At 40.5% G+C, this 21,795-nt stretch overlaps 2 protein-coding genes across 2 annotated transcripts; one reads left to right on the top strand and one right to left on the bottom strand.

Moving 5' to 3' along the window:
- Positions 1–5,345: 5,345 nt before the first annotated feature.
- On the bottom strand, positions 5,346–8,669 carry LOC105005957 (immunoglobulin lambda-1 light chain-like). Its single transcript, XM_034295646.1, is given in 4 exon segments — positions 5,346–5,673; positions 6,326–6,380; positions 8,127–8,452; positions 8,563–8,669. Coding segments are annotated over 4 exon segments (747 nt in total). The 5' UTR covers positions 8,603–8,669; the 3' UTR covers positions 5,346–5,347.
- Positions 8,670–17,155: 8,486 nt separating this feature from the next.
- Positions 17,156–21,338, top strand: LOC106024024 (ubiquitin carboxyl-terminal hydrolase 37-like). The gene is made up of 12 exons (XM_034294959.1): positions 17,156–17,241; positions 17,582–18,147; positions 18,235–18,320; positions 18,411–18,453; positions 18,581–18,688; positions 18,800–18,931; positions 19,427–19,565; positions 19,907–20,043; positions 20,506–20,599; positions 20,692–20,771; positions 20,881–21,012; positions 21,239–21,338. The coding sequence occupies exons 1-12, from the start codon at positions 17,215–17,217 to the stop codon at positions 21,336–21,338; spliced, it is 1,644 nt and encodes a 547-aa protein (XP_034150850.1). The 5' UTR covers positions 17,156–17,214.
- The last annotated feature ends 457 nt before the right edge of the window (positions 21,339–21,795 follow it).

Below are 21,795 nucleotides of genomic sequence, written 5' to 3'. Positions count from 1 at the left end.
AACGGTCAAACTTTTCGAACACTCAAATTGTTCCTCTTTTTATTGCAATTTAACCAGTTCAAGTCCACTGAATATCCTGAAAAGGTACAAACGAAAGCGGTAAACTGCCAGGGACTAAGGAAATAGGTTTAAGATTGTCAAAGTTAAAAAAATATATACATTTCAGAATGATAAGAAAGCCCTTTTTCTGGGAACATGTAATGGGTTAAAAACGTACCTTTGTTCTGCAGCAATGGAAGTCAATTAAGCCTTGAAAGTTGATGCTAACAATTCCTACAGGTGTCCCAACTTTTGTGGATTACTTACTGTCGTATATTGCCATCAGAATGACGAGAAAAAGACAGTAAAGAAATGAAGAAACCTAGCCAGACCATTAAATCAAGTATTGGTCTAACTTTAAAAAATAGTAAAGAAAGCCAAGGTGTCAGTGAGTACAGTTTCCTACACTATCAAAAGGCATTTGGAAACTGGAGGAAACTTTGACTGGAAAAGGTCTGGCAGACCCGAAGCTATAACAGAATCAGAAGACAGGTTTCTGAGAGTCAACAGCTTGTGTGTTAGGCAGCTCACAGGACAACAACTTCAAGGACAGCTTAACACTGGTCCAAGTAAGCAAGTCTCAGTTTCAACTGTGAAGCTGCTGGATTGACAGTTCGAGTGGCAGTAAGAAAGCTATTGGTTTCAATGGCAAAATAAGAAAAAGAGGCTTGCCTGGGCCATGAAGCAGCACCAGTGGACTACTAAAGACTGAAAGAAAGTCTTACGGACCGATTATTCTATATTTGAAATCATCACACAGGGTTTTTGTATGCTGTCGAGTAGGCAAAAGGATGGTTCCTCAGTGTGTCACACCAATGGTCAAACTTTGAGGAGAACGCGTGATGCTCTGGGGCTCATTTGCTGGGTCCAGAGTGTATGTCTAATTGGTCAGGGGTTCATCCTACTGCAAGATAATGACCCAAAACATACCTCCAGGCTATGTCGGAAGTTCTGTAACAGTGCAGGGAAGAACCTTCCATACAATATTGGTTTCCCATTTTAGAAAGAATGCCACCATTGTGTTTGGCTGTTTTGTCTGCAACAGGTGGTTACTTTGAGTCAGAAATGTATAAGACATTTTGTTAAAAAAACTGACTCCATGATTTCATTTTTTTCTCCAATTGTTTATTTGTTCTATACTTTAATGTCCGGTTGGGTAAAAGGAGAGATGTTTTTGTTGGAGTATTTGGGGGTTTAGACTGGCATTTTCAGTTTTTGTAACATTTCCCTTAACCTTAACCCTAAGCCTAACCTCAGTGTTGTGATGCTTAACCTTAACCGGAATCTAACCCTGACCTTTTTCCTCAACCTAACACCAGTACCGTCACGCCTCATTTATAATAATATAACATAGAAAACTATTTTGAACTAAGCTAAACTCGTGTTGAGGTCAAAATGCTTTGTAGTTTCAGCATATGGCATTAAAATAGGAAGTCACAAAAGAATAAGAAGACAGGTTTCTGAGAGTCCACTAGCCATGGAGTCAACGTTGGGAGGAGACCAAATCAGCCAGTAGTCTGGGGGCCCCCATGAGAAAAACATTCCATTAAAAAAATGAATAAGACTTTTTTTTATAAGACTCTTAACCATCAGTATTTTCGCAATCTGATATCAATGTGTTGTTGTTCCTAAAACATCATAATTAATATTACTCCAAGACCATCAACTGACCTGTATTTAGTTGTTTACCCCAGTCCATAGACAGAATATTCCCCTGCTCCCCACCCTTTGAACTAACCCTGACCCCAGAGACACCGGTGCCTAAACCTAACCTTAGTGGTATCTGTGCCAACATTAATTATGATGTTGTCAGAACAACACATGGCAATATCAGATCGGTCATCCATATTTTCTCCTTTCCTCACTCACCTCCATGTCACCTGCTCTCCCTGCCCTATGGGCATCCTCATGCTCTCTCTCTCTCGTTCTTTACACTGAACGCACCAGAGTGAACATGAAAAAAATATCAGTAAACAAGTTTCTTGCCATGATGTTCAGGAATGGATTACTAACAATTCCTGATCTGAATGGCAATGATTATTATATCAATAAACGCTACTGTATACTTCTATCATCTGACTGGGACTCATTTTCTCACTGCTCTCAACTTTTCTGAGGCTGCCCAAAAAACTGATGAATGTCACTGCCACACTTCCTCTTGTTCATGATGACAATCACTGTGAACGAAAGCTGCCTATTAAAACTGCTTGCTCTTTAATCAAATAAACACTAATAATTAGATTTATCATAGGCAAATACAGCTATACATTATACTAAACGAATATGCAATCAATGAAAACGACTACTGTCTGCACCGCCACATAAAGTACTGACACCTTACTTAGACTTCACGTGGGCTTTCTAACAAAGTCATTAACATAAGACATTACTGTTAGTTGAATACCCACAGAGCACCATTGTGATGGTTGATTGGTTAGCACTCGCAAATCGGCCCGTTTTCACCAAAAACTTTTGTTTACACTCCTTGCAATTACTGACGCTTTTTAGCACAATTACAGTTCCTACGCAAAATGGTGTGTTGATGTTACAACTATCACAATCAACAGGAAGATATACGTAACACTCATATTACATTTTGGTTTTCCTCTACATTTGAAAGTAATAAGAGAGTACAGTGTTCGTCATAGATTGTACCTACCAACAGCAATCGACCGACGGCTTGTGCTGGGGTACCGGCACAACACTTGGACAAACCACACGCCTAAATTCTGTAAACCACAAAACTAGAACCGGTAGTAATAATAACGGCAATTTGTTATGTTCAAATTTGCTAATTATTATTTTTGTCTGTCCTAGCATATCGGATAAAAAAAATGTATTATGGGGGTGGACATTTTGAGCATATCTGAACAAAAATGTGTCCCCCCCCCAATATATATTGTAATTACGGTCTTGCGAGTACATGTAGACATTTGTCATGACTGCTTATCAAGGAGGAGTGGGACAGTGGAGTAAACAAAGGTTCTTTATTATAGAAAGACGACGTAGTCTGACGTAATCACACACAAAGACCAGGGGAGCAGAGGGAACAGATAAACTTGGGGGAATAATCGTATATGAGGACCAGGTGTGCGCTAAACAAGACAACAGGTGAGATGAACTGATGAGATTGGCGGTGGTGTCAGAGGGCCGGTGACGTCGACCGCTGGAGCCTGTCTGCTGCAGGGGGAGGAGAGGCAGCAGAGGGCGCAGTCCTCACAACATTTGACTTTCTGAATTTCCATGAAACATTGAGTTGTTCTAAAACCTTTGACCGGTAATCGAAAACGTGATTACGTTCAGTATGAATGTTTCAGCAGTTCTATTACATTAAATATCAACAGATCCCAGTGCTATCTGTACTTAATGACTTACCGATCACCGGAAACCAGCCGCCAGGGGCACATACACACACGCACACATACATACACTAGCGGTAGTGACGGATCTGTCTGAAAACCTAGCGGCCCACTCCAACCCCCTGTGACTATTTTCACTGACACCGATGATCATCATCGTCATCATCATCTCTCGTGTCTCCATGTCGTTGCCCTTTCCGCCAGTAAATGCCCAGCAATCCAGCAAAATACGGGATGAAGTCGTGGGTGGCATGCGACACGAAATTCAGCTTTGCGTGGAAGATGCAAGTGTACACCAGGAAGCCAGCCGTCGGGGGGCCGGAGAAGAACAGAAGCGGACATTAGCAAGCGTCAGGACAGGAAAACTGCCATCATCCTGGACTACAACTGCAACAAAGGCGGTGTGGACAACCTAGACAAGGTGGTCGGAACGTACAGCCTCGTAAGCAGAACAAGAGGAGGGTGTTCCTGGATCAGCTGGGAAAGGCCTTCGTAACGCCACTCATTGAAGGCGGAGGCGTCTCCCACGCACGCCCACACTCGTCCGCAGCGGTCGTGAAAGCTGTGCAGAGCACGAGGTCACGAGAGAAACCCCAGGATCCTGCTGCGCCATCCGCTGCCAGTAAGAGGAAGAGGCGTCAGAGCCACCTAAGAAGGACTGTAAAACACACACCGCGTGCAGCAGGGGTAAGAAATACATATGCAAAGGATGTTCACACGCATACTGTCTCAGGTGTGCGGATTGGGGGTTTGTAGAAGAAGGGACAATCTTACCTCCAGGACACGGGGTGTATACAGAATGCTAGGGCAACGCAAGGGTTAATGGAATCCTGAAATCATGGTACATCGAAGTAAGCTAAGTTTAGCATTTATATTTTAGCCTTTTCATTGCGATGGTATTTTATTTACCTAAACACAGGGATAGTATTTATAGATAGCTCTTTGGCCGTAGCATACAACTGTTAATCAGACACTGTGTTACCTAAGTGAGAACTTATCTGATACAAAAGGTTTTCCACAAACATAATAATGTGGAGATGCAGGGTCCCATAGTTCCGATAGCTTCTCAGCGTTGTCTTCCCTAGGTACCCGTTAAGCCCTTCTATCAGGATATTTTTTGGACATGGCAGTGAAACACATTTCAAATCAGGTTTATTGTTGGTGCCACCAACTACACAGCAACACTTGGGCATAACCAGCGTTACTGAGCCGCGTGCTCTCTCCTCCGGTGCTCCACCTCGCTGGTGTACTAACCGCCGGCTGCAGCAGATGGCAGCAGTGCACCCATCTCACACACACACACCTGTTTTGAGTTAGTCATTATGATGTCTATTTAGGTTTCTCATTTTATAGGACTGTTGAACTAGTCTTTGAGCCACAAGATGGCAGAAGAATACAGTATTGTTTTCACTCTTTTCTTTGTCTGCACTCTTTTTGTAGAATGTTACTTTTTATTGTAGTAAGATATAAAAAAAACACCAATAACTATTGCCTAGAAGAAAGTGTAATGCTTAATAACAGCTTAAAAATGTTGATGATTATAAAGTACTTATAGAAACATCTCATAAAACTTGTCATTATAATACAATATGTTTCTGTTTATTTTTAGAGTTCAGAGGCATTATTTAACATTAGAGTAAACCCGTATTAGACCCAAAATAACTGAAAAACATCACAGAGTAGCTACTGATGAATTCATATTTCCTAAAATCACCCTATTTCAGTATTGCTAACAGTGATGTTCCTCAACATGCAGAAATACAAGCATTTGTTTTCTATTATGCTTTTATTTAATACCAAAACAATATTGCAAAGCTCAAACATTTTCTGTTACTCATGTATTATACTGTGTCTATTATGTATGATCTATGTATGAATACAGGGATTTATCTTCCTTTAAATAAAATATTGCATGTGCAAGATAAAACATTTCACTTTACAGGTTTCTACTATTCATTGCTGCATTCAGACTTCTTGATGCGTTTCTCAGTGAACTTGGAGCCCACAGTGACTTTACATGAGAACTCTTTGTCCTGGTTCCATTCTGAAGTGTCAATGGTCAGATAGCTGCTGAGTTGGAACGTCTTGTCATCTTGTGGTACAGCAGTACTGGTAACGATGTTACTGGTGACTGGACTCCCACCCGCGGTCCAGCTGACATCAGCGTAGCCCATGGCCATCTGACTGGCCAGACACACCAGGGTGACTTTACTGGACTTCACCTCATCACTGGATGGAGGGAGGATGGTCAAGACAGGTGGAGGGAGAGTAGAGTCTGGAAGAATGGAATGAGTAGAAAAATAACACTGCATTATATATGTTTATTAAAATAATTAAACTGGGTTGTTGTAATTATAATACAAACTTATTCTTGAAAGCTGAAAACAATTTTAAAAAATCTTACATAAAAGTAAGAGGTATTTTAAACAATATGTTTTCACTTCTCCATTAATCTGCATTTGCGTATTGTTACTTGACCAGTGAACTACGATTTCATTTTGATTTGATTTCTATTACCATTTACTCAATAACCAATGGTTGCAACGAACACAAATTCCAATAACTACTATTTATGTAACAACAGTGTGTTCAGCTGCCATTCAAATACACGGTTTATATTGATAAACAATGGGACTTCAGGTTATACAAAGTCATTTACACTTCACACCATGTATCATCTAAGTACATGATTACTGTATGATTAATAAAAAATGCCTTCAATCTATAATAAAAAAACATATATAATCAAGTGGTAGGCTGTAAATGAACTATCAAAAATACTATGCACATTGTCCATTCCACATTATTACCAGTCTAAAACCAATATACATTCATTGATAGTAAATATAAATATCACATTTAATACATAAACATTTAACTCCACTTTTACAAACGTCCATGAAACTAGGTGAAAACAATCTACTCACCAGTGACAATGAGCTTGGTTCCTTGTCCGAATACCACAGTGATTCAGTTTGTTTACTTGGTCGTACAAAAACCTCCTCACTCTCACTACTGAGAGGACAGGAAGTGAAACAGCCCATTCAGACTGATTCAATTTCTACCAACATATCAGGGTCTTCTAGAGATTCACTGTCTACCAACATCTCCGGATCTTCCAGGAATTCACGTCATATATCATCACATTCAGCTGTTTGAGTCTTTTCCATGTGAATCCATGATTTAAAGCACAGTCCACATGATCCAATCTGGACGTAATAATAATGATGTTGATCATGATGATAATAATGGTATAAGGGGTCTCCTACCCTGCCCCTGGAGAGATACTGTCCTGGTGGTTTTCACTCCAACCCTAATTTAGCCCACTTGACTCTAATAATAAATAACTGAATGAGGCTGCATATACCAGGGTTGGAGTGAAAACCACTGTGAACAATAATCACTGATTCAGTTGAACTGCCTCTTATAATATTAATATTTACTAGTCTATGCTTCAAAAAGCAGAAGTGTTACTCAGGGAGGTTATTGTCATGATGTACACTCACCTAAAGGATTATTAGGAACACCTGTTCAATTTCTCATTAATGCAATTATCTAATCAACCAATCACATGGCAGTTGCTTCAATGCATTTAGGGGTGTGGTCCTGGTCAAGACAATCTCCTGAACTCCAAACTGAATGTCAGAATGGGAAAGAAAGGTGATTTATGCAATTTTGACATGGTTGTTGGTGCCAGACGGGCCGGTCTGAGTATTTCACAATCTGCTCAGTTAATGGGATTTTCACGCACAACCATTTGTAGGGTTTACAAAGAATGGCGTCAAAAGTGAAAAACATCCAGTATGCGGCAGTCCTGTGGGCGAAAATGCCTTGTTGATGCTAGAGGTCAGAGGAGAATGGGCCAACTGATTCAAGCTGATAGAAGAGCAACTTTGACTGAAATAACCACTCGTTACAACCGAGGTTTGCAGCAAAGCATTTGTGAAGCCACAACACGTACAACCTTGAGGCGGATGGGCTAAAACAGCAGAAGACCCCACCGGGTACCACTCATCTCCACTACAAATAGGAAAAAGAGGCTACAATTTGCACGAGCTCACCAAAATTGGACAGTTGAAGACTGGAAAAATGTTGCCTCGTCTGATGAGTCTCGATTTCTGTTGAGACATTCAGATGGTAGAGTCAGAATTTGGCATAAACAGAATGAGAACATGGATCCATCATGCCTTGTTACCACTGTGCAGGCTGGTGGTGGTGGTGTAATGGTGTGGGGGATGTTTTCTTGGCACACTTTAGGCCCCTTAGTGCCAATTGGGCATTGTTTAAATGCCACGGCCTACCTGAGCATTGTTTTTGACCATGTCCATCCCTTTATGACCACCTTGTACCCATCCTCTGATGGCTACTTCCAGCAGGATAATGCACCATGTCACAAAGCTCGAATCATTTCAAATTGGTTTCTTGAACATGACAATGAGTTCACTGTACTGAAATGGCCCCCACAGTCACCAGATCTCAACCCAATAGAGCATCTTTGGGATGTGGTGGAACGGGAGCTTCGTGCCCTGGATGTGCATCCCACAAATCTCCATCAACTGCAAGATGCTATCCTATCAATATGGGCCAACATTTCGAAAGAATGCTTTCAGCCCCTTGAAATCAATGCCACGTAGAATTAAGGCAGTTCTGAAGGCGAAAGGGGTTCAAACACAGGATTAGTATGGTGTTCCTAATAATCCTTTAGGTGAGTGTTTATCACTGTGATACGGTCTCTCTATCAGTATCATCATATGTCTGACAGTAATACACTGCTGAGTTTCCTGACTCCACCTGTTTAATGATCAACTGATAATCTATTTTTGATGTGGATTTAGAGTTGAACCGACTGGAGGAGAATCCTGTTCCATAGGAAGAAGAGCTGCTAACATAGCTATATCTCAGAACATACTGAGTAACCCCACCAGGAACCTGTTTATACCAATGGACATAGTTTCCATCATATCTGCCAATGTTACACTCCATAGTGACCTCCTGTCCTGTGGTCTTGGTCTGGACAGAGGGCTTCTGGGTCAATACAATTGCACCATGAACACCTGATGACACACATCACATTATCATAAGATAAACTACAAACAATAACTTATTATACTTAAAACAGTAACATTCAAAATATTTATAAATCAAACACTTATACACAATGTACCAGTTAGATCAGTGATGAGAGTGCAGAGTGTCCCCAGCATGTTGTCAGTGTGTGATGTGAACAACCCTTACTGTCCAGATGAGAGATGAACAGGTTGGAGTGTGAGGAGAGGAGAGGCTGAAGGACCCACCTATAAGGAGACAGACAGGGTGGACCAGAGGGAGGGGCCTCTATAGGTAACCTATAAGGAGACAGATAGGAAGGGCCAGAGGGAGGGGACTTAATCTCTCTGCCTATTACATTCAGAGAAACTATCTTCAGATGTTTAATCACTGTTACAAATAAATAAAATCAAACACAGAACTATACTCTATGTAATAAAATAGCAAACTGAATATAAATGGTAATATAGCCAATATTTTTATTTTACATCTTTTTACATGAAAAGTATTTTGTTTCTTCTTAGTAATCTTATTTCAGGTGTGTAAAGTCATCATCCTGTCACAACATGTCACATCTTAATATTTATAATAACAATGTATACATTTGGCATAAGTGTGACCAGAGCCTTCATTTCTACCTTGAAATAAAAGCTGCCTACTTGAAGTTTTAATCCTGTTATTTCATTGTGTCTGCCTGGGGGAAGTTGAAGGTTAGACAGGAATTAAACCATGAGGCTGTGAAATACTTAGTGAGGCTGAGCATTATTTAATGTTTTAGGTTGATTAGATTTAAACATGTTGGTGCGACACTGTAGTCAATTGTTGCAGATCACTGAGCCAGTATATACTGTAAATTGCTGGTTTTAATTCCTAAACCAATAAGGTAAATCAAATATGAAATACATTTATCCCTAAATGACTGATGATGTAATATGACTACTTTAAACCAGTTGGGTTGTGAACTAACAGTATTTCACTAAATGACTGATGATGTAAAATTGTCTACTTTAAACCAGTTGGTTTGTGAACTTATAGTATATAAATAAATGACTGAGGATGTAATTTGTCTCTACCGTAACTCGTAGGGTTGTGAACTAAATGTATATATCACTGAATGACTGATGATGTAATATGTCTCTATTATTAACCAGTTGGGTTGTGAACTAACAGTATATCACTAAAAGACTGATGATGTAATATGTCTACTGTAAACAATTTGGGTTGTGAACTAACAGTAAATTACTGAATTACTGTTGATTTATTATCTTTACAGTGAACTAGTTGGGTTGTGAACAGTATATCACTAAATGACTGTTGATGTAATACAGTATGTCTCTACTGGTTATATGATACATGGGGTTTTCTGTTAGGACACAACATCACAGTATGATTCATGGTTTAGGACCAGTTGGTTTCCTAGTTGAAAACAACATTCTACTAAATGTATAGAAGGGTTCAGTAAAACACCAACATGGTCTGTTCTCATACTGAAGACACACTGGTTCATGATGACTTGACATTCAGTTACTGTCTATATTCAGAACAGATGAAAGCAGAAGTGAGTGTATTTGGTGAGGAGGTTTTTGTCATGGTGTTTATCACTGTGATACTCGTTCTTTAGCAGAGCTGTCCCATGTCTCACAGTAATACACTGCTGAGTCTGACTCCTCCACATTATTAATAATCAAACGATAATCTGATGTAGACTGAGAATTAGACGTGAATTTAGGAGAAGAGAAACCAGAACCATATTTAATTTCTTCAGGCTTCCAATTATGAAACCAACTTAACATATATTGAGGAACTCCTCCCGGAATCTGTTTATACCAAGTGGCATAGTTTTTAACAGTCCCCAGGTTACAGTCCATAGTGACCATCTCTCCTTTCCTCACTGTCACAACAGGAGGCTTCTGTGTCACCACAGTCACACCACTGACACCTGGGAAATAAGATGACATGTAGTAAAGAGAAACATACAGACACATTATTAATAAAACATGAAGTAAAACCTCCAGTAAGTCAGACTCCTTACATGTTAGAGCAGTGATGAGAGTGCAGAGTGTCCCCAGCATGTTGTCAGTGTGTGATGTGAACAACCCTTACTGTCCAGATGAGAGATGAGCAGGTTGGAGTGTGAGGAGAGGAGAGACTGAAGGACCCACCTATAAGGAGACAGGGAGGACCAGAGGGAGGGGCTTCTATAGGTAACCTATAAGGAGACAGACAGGAAGGACAAGAGGGAGGGGTCACTATAGGTAACCTATAAGGATACAGACAGGGAGGACCAGAGGAAGGGGCCACTATAGGTAACCTATAAGGAGACAGGGAGGGAGGACCAGAGGGAGGGGCGTCTGTCTCGCTTCGCCTATTAGCTTCTAAGATGGACTTCAAAAACATTAAAATTGCTGACAATGTTATCTTATAACTTATTCACCCTGTTGGTGTTTTCCACATTTTATGATGTTACAACATGAAATTAAAATGTATTTAATTAAAAGAAAAAATCCATGATGTCAAAATGAAAAATACGAACTGGAAATTGTTTAATTGTAAATGTATTTCTAAATATAAAACAGAATACCTTTCTTTCATTAGTATTCAACCTCTTTGCTATGAAACACCTGAATGAGTTATGGTTCAGACAGTGTTCTTTAGAAGTCATGTAATTAGTTGAATGGAGTCCACCAGTGTGCAGGTAAGGTCCATGTGTGATGGTGGGAGTGTAAAAAGTGTGTTAGAGTGAGGCAAAAAGGGAAAAGAAACAAAATGGACGACAACAATCATTTAGTGTTTTTGAAAAGGTTTAACAGAACGCACCAACACGGCCACGACCGACAAACAATAATCTGTGAGTTGTGGTGGTGAACAACAGAATATAAACAACTTATCAGTGATTGGAAACCGGTGCGTCCTCGGGATGTGCTGCTGCCGTCACTCTCCTGCCGGTGGTTAGAACACCAGTGAGGCCGGAGAGGAAGGGGAGCCACGGAGCCACGCGGAGCAGACGTCACCCCATGTTATGTACCCGTCTCTGGAAGGTCCCACAGTCGGTTAATAGAATTGTTAACAAAAACTATGTCATGAAGAAATATTTAAAAGAAATCTGGATGTAGATTATTCAAAACACTATTCATGGGTAGAATATAAAAACATTTCCAAGGCACTGAATAAGGTTCACTATTAAGAAATGAAGAGAAAATGAAACACAACAGGCCAACCTCCAAAAATGAATATCAGGACAGGAAAGGCACTTTTTAGAAAGGCCACCAACAGGCCTGTGACAAGTGCCCCTCTTGCCCTGATATTATGAGTCTGTCCGTGTGATGGAGAAGCACTGTCAGCAGTATTTTTAAGCAATATGTTTTTTGTATATGCTGCATTTCTTACATTTGTTGTTAAAATGGAGAGGAAGAGGAAAGGTGGTGCTGAGAAAGTAAGAGAAAAACAACAACAGTCTCTTGAAAACGGCTCAATTCTAAAGGATTTATCAGAAACACTGTTCGTACTGCAAAAATAGCCTGGGTGCTTCACAAAACTGGGCTTCTTTGGAGATACATTATTGAAATCATCAACACAAATATTGGCTGTGAGTTATTGAGTTGGACAGACAGCATGTCAGAGACTCTGAAACCAAGTGAAAGACGATTCTATGGTCTGATGACACTAAAATCAATATCAGTAATTAAAACACTTCAGTACTGTTTAATGCTTGATGCTTTTATCTCAGCTTTGTCTGACAAGGACATTATAACATTGATAAATGAATGTCAAGCATATTTATGCTTTTTATTAAGGTTTGTTAACTGCACTTACAGAAGTTCTTTAGTAGTTGTGGTTTACTGTGGTTTACTTAGAGGAGATAAAACACATAATTTACATGAAGCTCTAAATAATAGAGGAGGGGAAACAGGTGTGTCCTGGGAGACAACACTTTTAGAATTAGAACATGTCCCTGGTGACTCTGATAACTACAGATAGAAATCTGAAACCATCAGTTGATCTTTGGATGGGAGTGAAACCTGTGGTATAGAGACAGCTGGGTTGTTGTAAAGTCCCTATACTCTATTTCATTATTGTTATCATTATTATTATCATCATTATTGGTAGTCCTATGTGGACCTCTGGTGGACGTTCAGAGAACCGCAGCATCTAGTCTTCTCTCTGAACACTAAAAGGATTTAGAGTTGATAAACACATTGACATGACCAGTATAATATATGCAAATTCAGGTTGAGTAACAGGTTTGATTCCATGTTAGTGCAGAAATGTAAAGAGTCTTCTGGGACAGGTGGCTGGTTGTTGAGAGCCACAAAACAGGGAAAGATACTGTTCAGGTGGCATAATGTTGTGGTCATGTTTGATGTTTACTGCCTGCCTGTTATCTGTCTTTCAGAGGTGATGTTTAGGAACAGTGGGTGACCAGGATGGGAGGGGTCAGTAATGATATTTAATGCAGTCTTCCTTGTCCTGGTGTCAGTAGGACCTTGATGGGGGCATTTGGTAGCTGATGTCCCTTTCCGTAGACTATAGACTGTATTACAGATGCAGTAGCCTGCCAAAGACACCTGATCCAGTGATCTTACATTTAAACACTGATACCTGTGTAGTATTTACATTTTAATGTACCCTCTTATGATCAGGTGGATTTGCAAGGCAACAGGCGCAGACACAAACCAGGAAGTGATGGAAGAGGTGAGGCTGGACTCCACCATTGATGTGTAGAGGTAGATAAGGAACTGAGTCTTATGGCCTTTACACATCAGGAGCGAAACGAATAAACGAAATGGTTTAAAATAATTTGAATTCCCTTCTTGTCTATTTTACCTTGTACATGAAACGTGAACTTTCGTTTTGCGGTTTATGCAGCACTTATTTTATTCGCTTCAAGGTCGAATTTTACTTTTTGATTGACCAATCACAGTTGTACCTTGACCTACGTCAGACGAAGTAGTTACGTTATAACCACAGCACCAAACATGGCGGATCAACTAGCATCACAACACCAAGTACTTTTTGACAAAGCGCACAAAGGGAACAAAGACAATGACTTCAAGGAGAATATTTGGAAGAGCCGTAGAACTCCAGTGTGAAGATGGGGATTTGTGACTGGCAGCAGTAGACAGCAATGTAATTCCACTATTGATCTATTAGGTCCTTTATGGTCCTTGCTTCTACGTTAGCTAGCTTATTTGAGCTAGCGGCTACTTAGACAGCTATCTTAAATGTTTGTTGCTGAACTGGCGAGCTTTTACTATGATATATGTTGTTTATCTTTTAGTTGAAGAGGAGAAGAGATTGTGGAAATCTCTTCACCAGTCAGACCAGTGGACCAGTCAGGCCATGGGACCAGTCAAGGCTTGGAACCAGTCAGGCCATGGGACCAGTCTGGCCAGGGAACCAGTCAGGCCAGGGAACCAGTCAGGCCAGGGGACCAGTCAAGGCAGGGCCAGGGAACCAGTCAGGCCAGGGGACCACTCAGGCCAGGGAACCAGTCAGGCCAGGGAACCAGTCAGGCCAGGGGACCAGTCAGGTCAGAGGACCTGTCAGGCCAGGGGACCAGTCAAGGCAGGGGACCAGTCAGGCCAGTGGACCAGTCAGGGGATGAGAGTGTGTATTAGCTGTTGTGCCGCAGTCCACAGCCAAGGGAAAGAGGAAGGGAACACAGAGGGACCTGTTAGAGGCTTACCTGGAAAGTAAAGAGGCCAGAGAGCTTGAGAGAGCCAGGAATAACTGTCAGGATGACATCAACCAGTTCCTTGTGAGCTTAGCCCCAAGTATTAGAAGGCTGCCCCTAAAGAGGCAGTCATGGGTTAAACTTACATTTATGGAGTTTCTCCAAGAGGGAGAGTTTGGGGTGATTTATTCTCAGCCCCAAACAACTAACTATACTTATGTCATGCAATAAAATGCAAATTAATTATTTAAAAATGTGATTTTCTGGATTTTTGTTTTAGATTCCGTCTCTCACAGTTGAAATTAATAAGTGTAGCAACTGAAGCCTACCTTGGCGTTACATGCCACTACATTAAAGATGACTGGGACATGCAGTCAATCTGCCTCACCACCATGCCACTGCAGGACAGACATACTGCATATAACATTGCAGAGTGGTTGGAGCAGGTAGTGGCCAGATTTCAAATTCCTCTTAGCAGAATCATTGCCATCGTCCATGACAACGGTGCTAATATTGTGGCTGCGGCAAATATCCTGAGGAGAAGCATGGGTGGTCCTCTGTCTGTTGCACTGGCCATACTTTGAAACTTGTGATCAATGCTGCGTTGAAGCATCCAAGCATTGAAAAAGCTGTCGGGCTGCAAGATGTCTGGTAGAAAATTTTAAGTAAAGCGAGCTAGCCAGCAATAAGCTCAGAGATAAACAACAACAAATGGCCACACCTGAGCAACACCTTGTTCAAGACATAAGCACAAGGTGGAATAGCACATTCTATATGATAAGCCGACTGCTTGAGCAAAGGTGACCTGTAACAGCAACACTGTCTGACAGCTCTGTCACACAGAGAGGCAGAAGGTACTTGGATCTGAAACCAGACCAGTGGAGCCTGCTGGAAGAGCTTTCAACAGTCCTCAAGCCTTTTGAATGTGTCACTGTGTTCATGAGTGGACAGAAATATGCAACAATATCTGCAATACCTCCACTTGTTAAAGGGCTGTTGAAGTCCACCCAGAGTGCTGCCTATGAGTCAGCCCCGCTGCAGGCTTTCCAACTCACTGCTGTGCAGCAGTTGCTGCAGAGATGGGAAAGGGAGACTGCTTTCTCAGATAGAGACCAAACACAGTGATTCTTGCCATGGTCCTTGACCCAAGGTTTAGGAAACTGAAGTGAACTGAAACACAGCAGGAGGAGATCATTAAACAATTTCCATGTCAATTAAGTATTGAAAGGTTCCCCAGTTAAATCCTCGTATTTTAATGATTACACATTAACTATAGTTAGGTTGGTAGTTGTTGTAGCCTCGTTTGAACGCAGCAGTTGGGGTAAATCTGTCTGGAACACTGTGAGTGTACTGTACATTCTGGATGGTTTCAGTCATTGTGGATTCATGTCGTGTCAACTAGTGTATTGTAAGTCTCATAGGTGTTGGGCCTGGTGTTAAATCAGTTTATTCCACTCCATAATGGTTATTGTCACTTAATATGGGGTGGATATGTTGAATGTCAATAGCCTATAGCCCTATAGTGTCATATGGTGACATTATTAGAAAACGGTTTAATTACGTGAAAAAAGTGCTGAAGGCCTTGGTGTAAAATGTACGGCCACCACTGCTTATGGGTTATGTTGGAAAGGGTTTGAAAACCATTGCTTTCAACATCAATAAGATTGTGATACATCTCTACAATACACCAGATATTCAGTCATTCCAATTAATCCAATAACCCTTGATCTTGGAGAATCTGTCTTTTTATCTGAACATAACCCAAAATCTAGGGATTTGTTTACCTATATTTTGCTATTTGTGTTTTATTCATGTTTTTTATTGCTTCAATACATTGAAAAATGAACAGGAAAGGGGTATTGACATTATTGTAAATAAAATCCAAGATATCTGTAGCTTTTCGCGCCTACACTAATCTGCAGTAATCTGATGTTTTGATCCACAACCACCAACATTGTCAAAACGTTGCAGAAACCCGAGCACGCGAATGCAAGTAACCTTATTAGAGTCACCATGTGGTGGATTTTCAAAACGCTAATTAAAGAAACAAACTGTGATTATACCTGCACTCCTATAGCTTAAATTAGATGTAAATAGCCAATGATAACCAATTAACGCAATTTTCTGAGATGCAAAGCAAGCAGAATCACATGGCCTACCTATGGAGTTGAAGTGGCTGCATCAAATACAAATAATCATCCTTAGGCAGTGCTTCCCGACACACCCTTTCTCCTCAAATATCGTGATGAATTCCATATGTTTTATCTTGAAGGCAACGCCATGTTACAGCTAATCTAACAAGTTGCCATATATTCTAAACAATACCTGGTGAAATTATATAAATTCAGGTAGGCATATTGCCTATCATTGTTCTGAGAAAGATGCATTGATAGTAGATAACTTAATCACATTTTATATGGATCGGCTAATATCGTAGATTATTTTTATCCAACAAAACCGGAGAAAATTAAACTAGCGCTTCATCGGTCTCTGATCTGGTTATGCGCGCCCACTTTTGCGCATGATGATCACATGCACACACAACTGAGGCGCAGTTGTTATTTGGGTTCAAATGACGATGTTTTAAAAACAATTTTGAATGTATGTACAAAATACATACATGTCGATGTAATTATAGATGAATAGATCAGGAGCAATCTCTTTATTTTATTTGTATTTCTTTTTGTCAATTTTAGTTTCGGGGATATTCATAAAAATATCCCTGGACTAGCCCAGTCTTAAGGACGCCACTGATCTCAATTAACACATAAACAGCAGCAAATACAAATAAATTCCAGCCTCTGTTAAATGTTCACAATCATGCAAGCAGAATGACCAGCAAGTTGGAGCTTGGGAAAGTTAAAACCATGGCTTTTATCAAATAAAACATTTTATGAAATAGCACAAACTATGAATACTTATGAATTGATTACTTTCAAATTGTAGGTATGTAGTTGTTACCTGGTTACAGGCTACCCATGATTAACTCAAATTTGCCCAAATGGAACCAAAGGGCATTTTAATGTCAGATGACATCACAAAGTCAAATAAGCAATAAGATGTTCAAAACAACACATATTCTACAGAAACACTAAAATGGGAGGATTGTGCTGTTGTATGAAGGTACATGTCTAGCTTGGACTTCAAATATCTAGTTCTTACCTCAAAAGTTAACCTTGTATTTTTGATTATACATGTTTGTGTGCCTTTTGACCAGAAATCTAGTGACTAATAGTGTGCAATGGGACATAAGGTTGTAACTGTGGTGTTTGAATGGTTTCATTTGAGTTAATCTGTCTATTTGATATGTGTTTGCTGGTAAGGAAGAATGAAATAGTATCAGGCTATTAGTTATCAGGCTGTTAGTTATAAGTTCAGATCATAGTTTGACATTTGCTGTAAAGTAAAGTAAAAAAATATATATATATATATTTCGTAATATTCTACAATGTTTTCAAAACAGAAAAAGAAGAATCTTGTTTGTTTACCGATTCCACCTGAAGTGCTGCCAGCAGATGCAAGTTTGGTGCCTGCCCCCATTTTGGGAGACCAGAAGAAGAAAGACAGGAATCAAATCCAATGTGATTTGGTTTTCCTTCCTTCTTCCTCTTTGGAGCCATCTTTGACACCACTTGCCCTGCTATCTGGCGGAACTCCACCCCTCTCAAACCCTGGATCCCCTGCCAAATCACCCTCCAATCTGTCCTCCAGAGTCATCTCAATCTCCTCCTTCCACCTGTCTTCAGAGGAAGGATCACAGCCCTCTCCCCCTGTGAGAGAGTCTTGTGTTTCCCTGACTGACTCCACCCTTTCATCTTCATACTCCACCCAGACATCTTCTAATCCCACCCAGTCTTCCTCTGATCCCCCCTTTTCATCATCTGACTCCACCCACTCATCTCCTGCCACTCCCCCTGGTCTTCCCTGCCCTTCCTCCCCAGTACACCTATCCCCTTCTGCCCCCCGGTGCTGTTCTCCCAAGCCCCTGGACCACCATGGAGAGACCTTGAAAGACATTGAGAACACCAGGTACTGTCTGATATAACACTACCTGCCAATATTTAAATGAGAAAGCCAATTATAAGGATTTGTTAATACATGTCTGTGTCTTTACAGCCATCTGAAGAGCTTCCCAGTCAAAGTGGTGGGAGCAGTTCTTACACAGGAGAAGACAGTGGTGCCTCAAATTGTTGCACCTGCTGGTGTGTAAACAGTTGACATTTGCTGGTGTTATTGTCCTCCAATTTTACAAAACAACTCTGTTACAACAGTGTCTCTGTCTCTCTCTGTAGAGGCCTCCATTGACCAGAGAGCCTCCTCTGTCTCCCTGGAAAGGTGAATACTGTAGACAAGAACAATCTCAGATATCCCATGTAGAAAAATAACTGCTGGTAATACTGAGGGGCTCAAGAGATATACTAAGGTTGAGCTACTTCTCATGTGATCTTTGCCGTTTCCCCAGATCTGGGGGCCCCCTGGCCCATCTCTTCATCCTCTTCAACAGGAGGGGCCCCCAGATAGAGAGGCAAAGATGCACAGGCGATGTCAAAGACAACACCAAGCTCCTTGGGTAAAAACACCACACACATTTATCTGTACACTCAAATTTTGTTTTCAAATAATTATGTGGTATTAAGAGGTATTGTGGATTCATGCCTCACAAATGCATTTTTTCTCTCTGGTTGCCCAACATCGGAAACACCTGTTTTATGAACTCTGCTCTGCAGTGCCTGTTGGAACTGCCTGCATTCTGCAGAGTCATCCTAAGACAGCAGGACATCTGGAGTTCCTACCCCTCTTCTAAACTGCTCCGGTACACTAAAGAACAAAGTCCCTCCTCAAATATCACAAGTAGAAACCTAAACCCTTTTATGATCTCTGCGTCCAATAGAACCTAAAAGGGTTGTTTGCCTGTCTTAAAATATTTCAGTTTGGTTTCAGTACAACCCTTTTATAAAGGCCATAATATGTGTAAATTATGTCTTATCTGTACCAAGCCTCCTTTTGTTCCAATATATTTCTATTCAGGATTGGCATATAATTCCACTGCCCATAGAAAATACTGTACTTGCACTTTATGTATGCATCCTTATCTTTACTGACAGTACTATCTTTATCTATTACTGTAGTCATTAAAGAACCATAAATTCACCATTTAGTGGAATGGTCCTTACCTTGTGTATCCTGTTATTATGACAAATTATACTTGAAAGTTTTCATTGAGTGTTTGGATGAGATTTCTTGTCCTTTTTTATTTAGAGGCAGAAATGTAAACACAGAATAAAGGGTTTCCTTACTTCCTCCACAGCTGTTTTGCTGAATTACAGACTGCAAGGCTTCCTGAAGGCCCATCTAAATCTAGGACAAGGGAAAAGAAGAAAATCCTTAAAACTGTCAAAAGCTGCCTGTCCATTGGCCACCAGGACTATCAGGAGAACGATGAACAGGTTAGATACTATGGTCTAAATACTCACTGTCACGTTCATCTATTGACTCTTTTTCCTGAACACTATTTTAGTTATCGTTGCTGAAGTAAACTGAACAATAATATAAATTCAACATGTAAAGTATATGTCCCATATTTCATGAACTAAAATTAAAGATCACTGAAATATTCCATTCAAACTTATTTGTATTCCCACACACTGGAAATCTGTAGATTACGGCATCACTTATTTAAGTTTAAGGACTGTAATTCATGGACAGTAATTCATTGATATCTCTAAAATTGTTTCATGTTGCATATTCTATTTGTTGAGTATATTATTTGTTTCTTCCCTTCCTGTAGGATGCCCATGAATTTTTGGTCCACCTCCTGTGTCAGCTGAAGGAGGAGGGTATGGCACTGAAGGACTCACCAGAACCATACATCTGTCCGGTGAAGCAGCTGGAATTCACACTGAACACTACGCGTACCTGTACCAGGTAACCTGAACACTACACGTACCTGCACCAGGTAACCTGAACACTACACATACCTGTACCAGGTAACCTGAACACAACATGTACCTGCACCAGGTAACCTTAACATTACACATACCTGTACCAGGTAACCTGAACACAACATGTACCTGCACCAAGTAACCTGTACACTGCACATACCTGTACCAGGTAACCTGAACAGCACACATACCTACACCAGGTAACCTGATCACTACACATACCTGCACCAGGTAAACTTAACACCACAGGTACCTGCACCAGGAAACAGAGATGTCTACATACACTACATGTGTATAACAGTCGTGTATGTAGACAGATGCTTATTTAGATGCAGCCTTGGTGAGGTTTAATGTTTTATGAAAATGTAGAATCCAGAGGGTAAGGCAGGTAGCATTAATGTGTCTGAGAACTGATGTATTTCCATCCCTCCTTCTGCCCCTGAAGCTGTGGAACTGTAGTTTTTGGTCAGGAGAAATACAACCACCTGTCACTAAGTCTAAGCGCTCACCTGAGACATAGCCTGGAACACTACTTCATGGTAAGCACTTAAAACCAAAAGTTAGTATGATAAGGAAGACTATTGTGAATGTAATGTTTATAGTCATTGTATTGCTGTGCTTTGTCACCTAGCCGTCTTCATTGGAATGTAAATGCTGGGACTGTTCAGGCAGCATGGCATCTGTGTCCACCCACTTCCTGACACTGCCTCGGTGAGCCTCCCCTGTGATCTGTTCTCAACACACCAAACCACGTTTTTGAGTAAAGGACTGTGTTAATGCCTGTCTGTCTGTGTGAATGCCCGTCTGCTTCTCTGAGCAGGGTCCTAATGCTTCATGTGAAGCGGTTTTGTGCAGATGACTGGGAGCCAAAGAAGGTAGAGGACCCCATGTTTATCCCAGAAGAACTTACTCTCCAGGGCCTTTGTGGGGAAACTGTCCAGCCTGGTGACAGGTAGGTTCACTCTGGATATGGACAAAATCATGACCATGCGTAAAATGAACAGGAGCACGTTTGGTGTGAAAGTGGAACATCTAGAAATTTGAGACTTGAATGCAAATATAAATGGTTGCAATCATTTTCCATCTTAATGTTAAAAATGGTCTAAGACTTTGAATTTTAGTTGTATGGTTTGTTTAATTTGCATACTCAGAAAACACTATGAATGACGTATTTTCAGTACCATCGATTCACAAAGGGTGAGGTCACTGGGAAACAACAGCGTGGTCAACACTCCACCAAACTGCCCTTCTAGTTCAGGTATGACATTGTGTTTCTAAGGGTCAGAAAACACCCTTTCATCATGTAACATGAGTGTTGAGGAGAGAAATAGGAAACAGATTAAAAGTGTCTCTTAATATACATATATATATATATATATATATATATATATTGGAGCTTGGTGGAGAGTGTCTGTGAAACTGCAGACAGAGGAGCTAACATGGATAGAAAACAGCTACAAAACACTAAATGAGATCTGAATATTTCTGTATAATTTATTAAGGCCTGATACAGAAGTGAGACTGGTGTGGGGTCTTCTCTTTCCTTTCTAGAAACTTTGGGATCTTCAGACGTCCGTGGGTCTTCATTTTAATCAGACCCGGATCTTTTCCTTTCAGGTTTAATAATTTAGAGTAAATCTATCCATGTCACAATAACTTGAGTGAATGTTGAATTTAGTCAAGTAAAAGATGTATTGGTAATTTTTATAATTGACAATGCTTACTTTGCTACAAG

The sequence above is a fragment of the Esox lucius genome, chromosome 11 (assembly GCF_011004845.1).
Source record: "Esox lucius isolate fEsoLuc1 chromosome 11, fEsoLuc1.pri, whole genome shotgun sequence".
Classification (NCBI taxonomy): Eukaryota; Metazoa; Chordata; class Actinopteri; order Esociformes; family Esocidae; genus Esox; species Esox lucius.
Note: the sequence above shows the minus strand (reverse complement) of the source record. Positions and strands in the feature narration are given on the sequence as shown.

What these genes read in the sequence shown, in the direction of transcription:
- LOC106024024 (XM_034294959.1), top strand. Translation starts at nt 17,215, where the DNA reads ATGGGAGGATTGTGCTGTTGTATGAAG. An exon ending in GATTGTGCTGTTGTATGAAG is followed by an intron (nt 17,242 to 17,581) that starts GTACATGTCTAG and finishes TTTTCAAAACAG; the next exon opens with AAAAAGAAGAATCTTGTTTG. An exon ending in ACTGTCCAGCCTGGTGACAG is followed by an intron (nt 21,013 to 21,238) that starts GTAGGTTCACTC and finishes ACGTATTTTCAG; the next exon opens with TACCATCGATTCACAAAGGG.